Source organism: Nicotiana attenuata, unplaced genomic scaffold (genome assembly GCF_001879085.1).
Source record: "Nicotiana attenuata strain UT unplaced genomic scaffold, NIATTr2, whole genome shotgun sequence".
NCBI classification, from domain to species: Eukaryota; Viridiplantae; Streptophyta; class Magnoliopsida; order Solanales; family Solanaceae; genus Nicotiana; species Nicotiana attenuata.
Window position 1 is genome coordinate 44460 of NW_017673322.1, and position 12785 is coordinate 57244.

Sequence of the window (12785 nt, forward strand, 5' to 3'; positions counted from 1 at the left end):
TGTTCCCGCTCTATTCTATTGTTGGAAAAATTGGATGATTATGGAGAATAAAAGAATTAGCTTGAGGTGTGTCAAAGACACTATCCTTAAGGATATTTCGCCTACACCGGGATAAATAAAATTAGGCGTATCCCCCAGGATTCAACAAGCTCTTCTAGTATAAACTAGGAGCAGAAACAACAAAGATTAATAAAGACAACCCAGCACAANTAAAGACAACCCAGCACAATAGAAGAAAGTTTTACTTTCTTGCACTCTTTTCACTCTACTCCAAATGAACACAAAAAGACATATTTATATAGTCTTATAGGTAATAAAAATTATTAGAATCCATTAAGGCTTCAAATGCCAAACCGTCAAATCATTAAGGCCAATTGAAGCGTCAGTTACAAAAGTTAAAGCAAATGGTTATCAAATTTAATATTAAGTAAACGGTCATACAAGACCAACTTTGGTCAAATTCATAATTATTCTAATTTTCAGTTATAGACATTAAAATATATTTGATTAATTAGTATAATAAACACTCATTAAATGAATGAATCTAGACACTAATTTGAATATTTATTTTTGAGTTATCAAAATCATTTTTCTAACAATTCTATGTATTTCATTGTATATTCACTATCTCGCTATATGCCATGAATGTATTCATATGTATTTTTTAATTAATATAATTTATGTATTCAGATGTATTATATAATTTCTCCGAAGATTGCTATGTTTTTGGGATATTTTTCGGTTGAGAATCTTTTTTATAACTGAAAATACAAAATTTGTGTGTTATAATTGAGTTTGTTGAGTTATATTAGGAGTCTATTATGTTAATTGATTCACTTTCCCTTTCAAAAACAGTGTAATCCCCTATTTCACGCCGTGAATACAGTCGAATACTATAATCTGTCCAACTGTAATCACATGTTTCACTCGAATACAACAACTGATAGCTGGACTTCCCTTATTCACGCCTATTTTTGCTACTGTATTCATGAATACAATACATCAAAACATCAAATACATCTTATAACCACATAAAAGGTATCTATAATCCGTAATATAGCAAATAGTATCTATAGATGGCTAATTACTACTAAAAGATAGTGCTTTATAAAATTTTTTCTATAACCTATATATCTATATATCTATATATTTATATATATTGAGGGACAATGGGAGGTGATGTGGCACTCTTCAAAAGCCAGGATTTGGGTTTATCTTTTTCCTCTGCTTTTTTAGTTTTCCTTGATATTTTCCAACTTAGGTGCTCTGAAAAATAAACCTGAAAAGTCACGCCTTTACGCCAACAAAAAAGAAACTGGAACGTCACATATTTCCACCTAAATTTCATTAATTGCCCTTCCTCTCTTACTTCTCTTTCTGCCAACGAAGGGTTAACCCCCAAAAAAGAAACATCATTTTCTTCATTTTAACCCAGCCCCAAAAATCCATATATAATGAACTAGGACAAACATATGTAAAAATCTAATATATTTTTAAGAGAGGTGATGTGGAATCTTCTGTGGTGTAGAAATCCTATTTATTTTTTCCCTCCTTTTATTTATTTTTTTCTTTTCACTTTTTCCATTTATCCTATTTTAAAAAGTCCAAAGCCATAACTCACACCTCTTTATGGGGGATTATGACTTTTCAAGTCCATAAACCCCAATCGTATAATGTGCTATAACTTGCATATATCTTTCTTTTTATATATTTTATTCCTGCCAATTGTGATCTCTCTCGCATTAGGAAGATGAAAAACGCGAGTGACATCTGGGCTTTGCTTTTGGCCAGCCTAAAGAGGTATGGTGATTATCTTTTCATTCCGATAAGTTAATTCTTTGAATGATATTGAATAATCCAATATCTGTTCTGATGGGTTTCATATATGAAAACAAGAACAAGGTTGGTTACACTTCCCATCCAACCTATTTCGTTTACACTTTTTTTTAATATATAAATGGTTTCCTTCCCTTTCTACCGTTACACTATTTCTGTTTCCATATATGTTATTCTTTTAACTTTTAATTTGGATTTTAGGCATTCTTGCGCTTAGCGTTGTTATCTTTGTTTCCTGAAGTGCATCACTGGCCGTGATTTTCTTCCTAAAGGATCGGGTGATTATTAGTGTATGAATTGTATTGGTAATCTTTTATCTGGTAATTCTATTCAGTTTTCTGAAGTATCAGGGCTTCAATGCTTTGTATAATAAAGTGCTTCTAAGCTTGGTACGGTGAATTTATTTGGTTTTTCTTATATTGGCTTGATGGAATAATACGGTGTTTGATTGTATTATGTGAAATATTGTAGTTATTTTTCTGTAGATGATGACAAGCTTCTTATGTGGTGCTGTTTAAATATTTGGTAAGTATATGAAAGTTTTGATATTAATTGGTGTGTAATGATATGTGGTTTAATCAGAGGTCTATCATGGAATTACTTTTTCAATGGCTAGTTGTTAATTTGAATATCAATTATTGACACTAATTTGACAATTTTGACATTTTCTTCTATTCATGATTTTTGATTCAGCTATGTTACTTTTTAGAGTCAAAAACTAAGTTACTTAATTACCAATCAATATAATATATTTATGTGAAAAGCCTTCCACACTCGAGGCAACAGTTGTAAATTCTAGCCTATGCATTTCATGTGCTAAGATTCAATGTTTCTCAACATATCTTTCACAAATACAACAATTCAGTGCTCCAACTAAGACATTAGTTCGAAATAATTACAAAAAAACGCTAATTAGAATTCGACACAAACAGACTTTAAAGTCGTGGCTTTACTCATTTCTGACTGTAGGATTATTTTATAGTGTGCCTTATATTTATTTCCCTTTAGCTTTTCAAATCACGTGAGGTAATATTTATTCTGTATCTTAAATTTCATTATGTTATGCTACTAATTATTTTCCTCTTGTTTTTCATTCTCTGTATTTCTTTTCCGTAATAGATGTATACTTTTCCTGCTAATTAGCATGTTAGTTCAACTTGTACGCATTTATATTGTAAAACAATAACAATCTCATTTCCTTGCTTATTGGCAATTAGCCGTACTTTTGACGCACACATATCGTAAATTCTCACTTTTTTGCTAGAAATAAATCCTCTTAAGCTACTTAATTAAATGCGATCATTAATTCCTATTCATTTATTTTACTTGTGAACGTTAATTTTTATTTATTTTCCAGTGAATTTACAAATTTTTATGCTTTTAAGAGAAAATGTTTTTTATTACCGCACGAAGCGCGGATGAATTTTCTAGATTAGTTGTGAACATTTGACACAATGAGATTTTGATGCCCAGGTTTGTTTAGTTATTGTTAGCGAAATATTATTGACTTAATTATTGAATGGCTCAATCACTGCTAGAAGTCTTCTATAAGGGTCTAATATGGCAAGTTGAACGGGTATCTTAAATTTGAAGATTGAATCTGCTAAAAATGGTAAACCCTCGGATGAGATATGACAATTCTAATGGAGAACCTGTGGATTATTTGGTGTTAGACTTTGTAACTTCATTCAAAGGACTTCATGTGGTTCACAACTCTCTCTTGGTTAAGTGTTTAAAATCTAAGTAAATTATTTAACATTTCCTTATGTACCTTTATATCTATTTGTAGATTTTCAGCAATGCATATAGAAGAGCCATGTACCTAGAGCAGTGGTGAGCAGAGTTCCGAGGATATCAGTATCAGTGGCTGTTACACTCGGTTGCTGCATGGTCCATCTCTAGAGACAATTTTAAGCCTTCTTCCCATTCGTACGAAATGAGAGCAGCCATCATGGATGTGCATACTAAACAATCCTCTCCTTTCTTTGTTGAGTGACCTTTTCTCGTGTTCTCTTAATCATTAGCAATGGCTGACAACAAAAGAGCAGCTTCCAAGCGGCAAAGAAGCAAAAGGTTCTATATATCTCTTTCTTTCTCCAAAATAATTAACATCAATCTGTACCATTTACATTCTTGTACTATTAAACTCTTAATTATTCAGTACCCCGAACCAGAAGATAGACATGCATATCATTTTCCAGTTTTGGTTAATTTTACGTGTATGATGTATTCGACTGTAGAGATGAAGTTGAAGCGACAAGTACTATTCGCCGCATATCTCGTAGAAGTCAAGGAATGCCACCAGAATTGAGTGATGGCCTCAGTGATAAAATTGATGCAAGGGAATTATCGAAAAAGTCTTCTACTTGTGAGGAGATTTCGTGCGATGGTATGGTTAAAACAATAAGAAGTTTGAGAAGAAATGATCCGCTACTGGATACAACACTTACTGATCGGCAAGTTGATCTGGAAAGGTTAGAGTTGAACCCCAACGGAAGAACACAAGTGGTGAAAGGTGCCATTTCAGATGTGAAGTTTCTTCCCGCAGCGAATATGAAAGTAATATTTGTAGGCGATGAGCTTGGCTATTTGGGGCTATGGAATGTGGATTTTGAAGAGGAGAACGGGGACAATGGAATTTATCTGTATCAGCCTCACCAGTCCAAAATATCTGGAATTTTAATCGAGCCATTCTCCATGTTGAAGGTGATAACTCTATTTTGCTTTTCTATTTTTATTAGTTCTTAATTATGATTCATACTATTGTCTGTCGGATATAGAGGGTGTTTGGCTAAGCTTATAAGCTGGTCAAACTGGCTTATAAGCACTTTTTGGCTTATCTACGTGTTTCGTAAAATTAAAAGTGCTTATAAGTTGTGCTTATAAGCCAAAAATAAGCCAAAAGTCATAAGTTGATCTCCCCCAACTTATCAAATTTAAGCTTATAAGCAGTTTAAGTTTGACCAAAATATTTACTATTCTATCCCTAAAATACTTCTTTTTAAAACAAAACTCTTCGTATACCTATTCTTCTTGCATATTATTAATTTCAGCACTTTTATCCAAACACGTAACTGCTTATTTTTTAAATCAGCGTCAGCACTTAAAAGTGCTTTTCAGCACCTAATGCTTATCGGCTACTCTAAATCAGCTAAGCCAAACAGGCTCATAGATACATTAGTAGTCGATTGCTGCATTATCTTAGCTAGCTGATCAAAATAGTGAAGTGGAAAGTATAAAAAAAAAGAAAAAATTAGCGATGGACAAATTCTATTGCTAAACTAAAGAAGCAGTTTCTAATCCTATTAATGACGGATTATCAAAGTGATGAATTTCATAGCTAGTTCCTGTTTTAATTTCATAGTAAGGCTTGGTGTAAAGCCTTTAAAGTTCGATAGTTTTTTCCTCTTTAAATTCTTCCTTTTTTGGCTTAAAAAAGTTGTGATGACTCTTGCAACAATAATCTAACTAAAACCCCAAGTATGTGAGATCTGACAATGAAAACGAAAAGCTATTCATGTACTGTATATGAGCTATTTCATGCATCACATCATCTTCATGTTTATAATATGGTTATTGATCATATTAGTTAATTAGTCTGACATTTAACAACTTTGCTTATACACATACTTGCAGATATTTACTTCAAGTTATGATCAACGTATTATGTTGCTGGATGTTGAAAAGGAGGCTTTCGAAGAGGTATATCAGGATACTTATGCAATATATTCCATATGTCATCGAGTAGAGGACATAAACTGTTTATATTTTGGTGACGAAGTTGGAGGGCTAAAAATATTTGATGTAAGGGCTAGCACACTATCGTCATTATGGGAATTACACAAAGATAGAATCAATACGATACATTGCAAGCCAGATGATCCTAATATTGTAGTTACAAGCTCTGCAGATAGGACTTTCTCTTTGTGGGACTTGAGAAGTATTAGCAGAGATCAACCAAAATCATTGACAACTATTAGACATTGTGGTCCAATTCATTCCGCGTACTTTTCACCTTCTGGGAGTTTTCTTGCAACAACAAGGTTTGTGCAACTAGTGAAGCCCATTTCGTTCCTACATACAGGAAATGCTTTAATGATTTTGACAGAATCGAGTGATGTCATATTATTAGATAATTCAGTGAAATAAAAATTAGTGAATTCAGATATCGAATTACTTCAAATCCTAGAAGTACTTACAAAACAAACATTTGATAGTAAAATGCATGAAGAGAATATTGCCAATGTTACGTGTTTTAGAAATATATATCTTTTTAAGATGTTTTTGAAGGAAATTTTAAGAGGAAAAGGTCTTCATAGTATGAAAAATGAAACCACTCTATCAATTTTGTTCTTCTGCTTAATTTTCTTGAAATACTTGACTGTCTGTTTTTTATTCTATCAATTGTTTGGTATCTCCTCGACCTAGTTACGTTGGTAATTTCATGTTTAACACAGCTCGGACAATACTATTGGTATATTTGGAGGAGAAAACTATGAGGAGAAGTTCCTAATACACCACAACAACCTAAGTGGTGAATATATTTCCACATTAAGGTATGAACATAAATTCTTTTTTTAAACCATTACCTCATGAAGACTTGTATAGATATTAGATATACATATATGAACAATTCATTCACAAGAAAACTGTGTTAAAGAGACATTTTCTTGTAGAATGTCTAATCCACTTTTGGAACAGAGGAATCTGGGGCTGGGATGACACATATGTCTACATTGGCAAGATTCAGGAAAAGCAGAAGCACAAAAGAAAAGAAAAGCTCAAAAATTATGACAAAAATGGAGTCGATGTCATTTCTAGTGTTGAGAAGAAGATTTATGATGACAAAAATGGAGTCGATGTCATTTCTAGTGTTGAGAAGAAGATTTATGATGACAAAAATGGAGTCGATATCATTTCTACTGTTGAGATGAAGGTTGTGCGTACTTTGCAAAGTGATTGTATGCCTACTGTTCCATACCGATTGGCTGCTCATCCTTGTATGGTTGGAACACTTGCTGGTGCCACAGGCAAAGGTAAAGTATGTATGTGGGTAGAAGCAGCAGTCGATCCATCATCTTGAGTTTATGCGTTCCAAAGTCTAAAAAGGCAATTTACATAAGTAGATTTCTTAACACAAATACTTGTTTTGGTCAAAACTATTTGGTTCGCTGAAACCGCCTCTAAATAGAAGCATGACACTTCGATTATGTTTTCTTAAGGACAATGTATTTGTTTCTATCTTGAGATATGCTCCGGTGAGGTTGCGGATGACATGTATAGTGTAAATATGGAATTGTTTTCATCTTTTTGGTATTTTTGTGGAGAACGATTATATATTTAGAAACAACTGAACTTTAAAATTTTTATTTTATCCATTTTACCCTTAATGTGAAGCTTTTATAGCGAAACAAATATAATGGCCCCAAAAAGCTTTTTTTCCTTAAGCTTTTAGGACTACATATTTCAAAAGTCTTGTTTTTTCCCTTAAACTTTGTGACAAGTCAAACCACATTATCTAAATTGAAACGGATGGGGCATACGTTAAATAAAAGAAGCTGCATAAAATTCTAAAGCTGGAGTCCGGTCACCTAGTTGCATATCTTGTATCTTAATCAGTGAAAGATCATTGACTACTCTATTCTTGTCACGGCCCAAGTCCTAACCTGTCGTGATGGCGCCTATCGATGGTACTAGGCAAGCCGACATTTCCAAAATACTTCTAATATTTCATAGAAATATTAATCAAAAAGTTTTTAAATAAACAAAGTTTTCGTAAAAATGAGTAAAACCCAAAATACAAGTGCGCAAAATAGCCCCCAACATCGAGGTGTCACTAAGACATGAACATCTATACATAATCAGTCTAGAAAAGAAACGACTATAACAGTTTGGATTCAAATACAACGAATGAAAAGATAAGGAAGGAGAAAACGAAGTTCGCGAACGCCAGTAGCTACCTCGCTATCTCCAACGGTCAGTTACGAGAACTATCAACACCCTCCGCGTCCAGAAACTCCTGGATCTACACACGAAGTGCAGGGTGTAGCGTGAGTACAACCAACTCAGTAAGTAACAATAATAAATAAGGAACTGAAAGATAGTGACGAGCTACACAGTTATAATTCATTTTCAGTAGTCTCACTAAGGAAAATAGACACGCTTCCAAAATCTGGTAAATAAAGTCAAATCAGTTTGTTTATGCCAATTTCAAGTAAGACCGGATAATGATATCTTTCAGATATTTTCAAAACAGTGATATAACGCAACTATGTGCAACAACAATGAAATCATATACAGCCTCTCAAGGCAACAATCACTCAGTCCTCCCAATCACTCCAACCTCACAATCACTCATTCCTCACAGTCACTCATTCCTCACGATCACTCAGCACTTGACACTCGGTAATTGCACTCAGTAGGTACCTGCGCTCACTTGGGTGTGTAACGACTTTGAAGGGGTTCCTACAGCCCAAGCACTATATCAATCCAATCATGCCATAAATCAATGATACATGCTGCGGCGTGCATCCCGATCCCATAAATATTCTCACAATCAGGCCCTCGGCCTCACTCAATCATCAATCTCTCCAGTCTCTCGGCTCTCAGAAATCAGGAAAATCAGCCCAAATAGCAATAACATGTTGTATCAATAAGAATAACAGAGACTGAGATATGATATGCGAGTAAAAACTTAGAATGAGTACAAATAGCATTTAGCAGTTAATTCCAATAAGTAACACGGCCTCTGTGGGTCCCAACAATACCAACACATAGTCTAAACAAGATTTCTAACATGGTTTACAATCAAATTTCTATAACACATAGAGAGCATGTAGCTAATAGCAAGTTATTCCTCTTTACAGTTTTACGAAATGGACCAAGTCACAATTCTCATGGTACACACCCACACGCCCGTCACCTAGCATGTGCGTCACCTCCAAAATAATCACATAACACAAAATCTGGGGTTTCATACCCTCATGACCAGATTTAGAACTGTTACTTACCTCAATCCGAGCAAACCTTTGGTAAAAAATACCTTTGCCTCTCAAATCGGTCTCCAAACGTCCCGAATCTAGCCACAAGCAGTATAATACAAAGAATATAGGCTAAAAGAATCGATTCCACAAGAAAAATGCAAAATTATAGCCAAAATCCAAAATCGGCTCAAACCTGGCCCTCGGGCCCACGACTCGAAATCCAACAAAAGTCACAAAATCCAAAAGGCCATTCACTCACGAGTCTAACCATACCAAATTTACCAAAATCTGACATCAAATGGTCATTCAAATCCCCGACACACCAACTAGGTGGAAAATCAGTGGGGAAACATCATTATTTAAGAAAAACGAACACAAGGAGCTTACCTCAATGGTGAAAAATCTCGGAACTCCGTATTTATATGTTCTGCACCTGCGGTCACTTACTCTCATCTGCGGCTTTACGGGTGCGAACAAGACAGCCGCTTCTGCGAAAACTTCTGCTCCTGCGGGCTCGCTCCTGCTAGGAAATATCCGCTTCTTCAGAGCCCAGTATAACGACCCGGCCCATCGTCACGTGAGTTACCACCCCGTTTCCCTATTTTTCTGCTTCCTTATGTCTTATTATAAGGGTCTCGGGTGAATGAGTCGATTTGGATTGGTTTTGGATGGAAATGAGACACTTAGTCTCTTTAAGGAAGGCTTGTTTTTGGAAAAGTCAACCGGATGTTGACCTATGAGTTAGAGGGCTCGGATGTGATTTCCAATGATTTGGTTAGCTTCGGGGGTTGATTTGTGACTTAGGAGTGTGATCGGAATTCATTTTGGAGGCCCGGTGTAGAAATAGGCTTGAATTGGCGAAGTTAGTATTTTGGCGATTTCCGGTTGATAGGTGAGATTTTGATCCGAGGGTCGGAATGGAATTCCGAGAGTCGCTGCAGATTAGAGCCGCATCTGCGGTGACGCAGATGCGGATTGGGCATCACAGAAGCGAATAGAGGAGTTTGGGGGGTTTCTGCAGGAGCGATCGGTGGCCCGCAGATGCGGTCACTGCAGAAGCGGTATTGGACCGCAGAAGCGGTCCTGGGTGAGTTAGTAAATTCCGCAGAAGCGGAAAGGCCTGGTTAGAGATATTTAATTCCATCTTCGCGAATTTTTGAAAGAAATTAACATTTTCACTTCGGACTTGGAGGTTATTGTGAGATTTTGGAGAGGGAATCAAGGGACTTCATTGAGGTAAGGAATTCTGAGCCTAAAACATAAATCTAATGTGTTATTACATGAATTAAGGGTGAAAAATCAAGGAATTTAAGGTCAAAAATGGAGGTTAGGGCTTGGACTTAAGAGAAAGAAAATTTGGGGTTTGAGGGAGCATTTGAGCTCGGATTTTGGTAAATTTGATATGTATAGACTCGTGGCGGGATAAGGAATCCGGNGGAGGTGATTCGCGAGGCAAGGGAATAGCGAGCTAGGATTTTGGCCGGCTTGAGGTGAGTAATGATAGTAAATGATATCCTGAGGGTTTGAAACCCCGGATTTGCACAACGTAGTGCTATATTGAGGTGAAACACGCGCTTAATGGCGAGCGCGGGGTTGTTTACTACTGGGGATTGTGACTTGGTCCGTCCCGTTTGATATTTTACCACATAATTGACTAAGCTGATTTGTTTATCATCGTTATTTGGGCTTATTGCCATGTTTTGGGCTTACTGCCGATTACTTGAATCCTTCAGGGATTGTTATCACTATTTCCTCACTATTTTGATACGTTATTTGAACTCAGTCCCTATAATTATACTGTTTTCCAAACTCAGCCGCCTTAATTGAATTCTGAGATTTTAATGACATTTTCACTGCTGTATGGGGCTGAGAACTATTATTTTATTGATGCCCGAGGGGCTTATGATGTTTCTGGACAGAGTGAGGCTTTCAGGCCTCGAGTGTATCGTGAGGAGGCTTTCAGGCTCGAGTGTATTGTGAGGAGGCTTTCAGGCCTCGAGTGAGATGTGAGGAGGCTTTCAGGCCTCGAGTGTGATGTGTGAAGGCTTTCAGGCCTTATGTTGATATAGCGCTTGGGCCGTAAGGGGCCCCTCCGGAGTCTGCACACCCACAGTGAGCGCGGGTATCCATGTGATATGAGAGTGAGCCCGAGGGGCTGTTATTATGCTGAGTGACTGATACTGAGCCCGAGGGGCTGATACTGTACTGAGCGATTGATGCTGAGCCGAGGGGCAGATTTCTACTCACTATTTACTTGTTGTTTTACCTGATTTACCTGATTTTTAAAGGAGATTTCATTCGACTCTTTACTGTTCCATTGTTTTACTATTTTTACTGCCAGATATAGAATTGTTTTGTGCAGTTATGTGTTTTCATGCCTTTGGTTATTATTTATTATTATTACTCATTGGGTCGGAGTACTCACATTACTCCCTGCACCATGTGTGCAGATTCATACATAGAAGAGTCCGCACCTGAGCGCTGATTTCCTTCCAGACCAGGCAGCGATTTGGAGATACGAGGTAGTGTTGACGTCCACAGCCCCTTGCCTCCCCTATCTTATATCACTTATGTTTTCTTCAGACTATTGTACCGGATATTACTCCTTGTAGACTTATAGCAAACTCTGTAGTAGCTCATGACTTGTGACACCCCGGTTTGGGCTGTGGTTTCCTTTGTTTTATCGCTAATTCCGTGTTAATGACTATATTAAGCATGTGTTGGAATTGTTAATATTAATTAATTGCTTCAAAGGAGGTGTTGCGTTGTTCTGGCTGGCCTTGTCTTCACGAGAGGCGCCATCACGACCGGGTTGGGAATTGGGTCGTGACAAGCTGGTATCAGAGCCTAGGTTACTAGGTCTCGCGAGTCATGAGCTGGTTTAGTAGAGTCTTGTGGATCGGTACGGAGACGTCTGTACTTATCCTCGAGAGGCTGCAGAACCTTTAGGAAAACCCCACATTCTTGAAATTCTTGTCGTGCAAACTTGTTGATCCGAGTATTAAACTTCTCTTTGTTCTATTCTCTCATAGATGGTGAGGACACAAGCTAACGGACGAGGTGGACGACCACCAGTACCACCCACTGAGGCCACCAGAGGCCGTGGACGTGGTCGTGGTTGTGGCAGAGGTAGAGCAGCAGGGGCAGAACCTGTGGATCCTCCAGTTGCCCCAGCTCAGGACCAGGCTCCAGCAGCACCAGTTCAGGCACCAGCTGTGCCCATTGTGATTCCAGGTCTTCACGAGACTCTGGCTCAGATTTTGACAGTTTGCACTGGCCTGGCTCAGGTCGTTTCAGCCACCACAGCAGCAGCTACTTCGCTGGCTGGGGGAGGTAATCAGACCCCCGCTACTCGCACACCTGAGCAGGTAGTGCAGGGATTATAGACTCTAGAGGCACCTCCAGCTCAGCCAGTTGCACCAGTACAGGAGTACAGGGTTCCAGCTATGCCCGAGGACGGGCAGCGTCGTCTCGAGAGATTTGGTAGACTCCAGCCTCCGACATTCAGTGGTGCTGAGGGCGAGGATGCCCAGGGTTTTCTCGACAGATATTAGCGGATGCTCCGTACAGCAGGGATTCTTGAGTCTATCGGTGTGGCTTTTACTACTTTTCAGTTTACTGGGGCTACCTTCACTTGGTGGGAGGCGTATGAGGGGCGTAGGCCGACCGGTGCAGCACCTTTGACTTGGCAGGAGTTCTCCACTCTCTTCTTGGAGAAGTATGTACCTATACCCAAACTTGTTACAACACCTAATTACCTCCGCTATACCCCAAACTTGTTACAATACCTAATTACCTCCGCTATACCCCAAACTTTTTCCAACATCTAACTACCTCAGCTATAACCACTAATCCTTACCTAACACAAAGAAATCATCAACCTAACGTAATCCGTAACTATAGATTAAAAACAACAATAACAAGGAACCGACAACTCACATAAGCCGGCCAAGGGGCGAACATAAT

The 12785-nt window shown here is 37.7% G+C and overlaps 1 protein-coding gene across 1 annotated transcript; it reads left to right on the forward strand.

Annotated features, from left to right (window-relative positions):
* The first annotated feature begins 1420 nt into the window (after positions 1-1420).
* LOC109216045 (DNA damage-binding protein cmr1-like) lies at positions 1421-7154 on the forward strand. Its single transcript, XM_019380174.1, has 6 exons — positions 1421-1800; positions 3626-3909; positions 4077-4542; positions 5473-5879; positions 6294-6392; positions 6538-7154. The coding sequence occupies exons 2-6, from the start codon at positions 3863-3865 to the stop codon at positions 6917-6919; spliced, it is 1401 nt and encodes a 466-aa protein (XP_019235719.1). The 5' UTR covers positions 1421-1800; positions 3626-3862; the 3' UTR covers positions 6920-7154.
* Positions 7155-12785: the final 5631 nt, after the last annotated feature.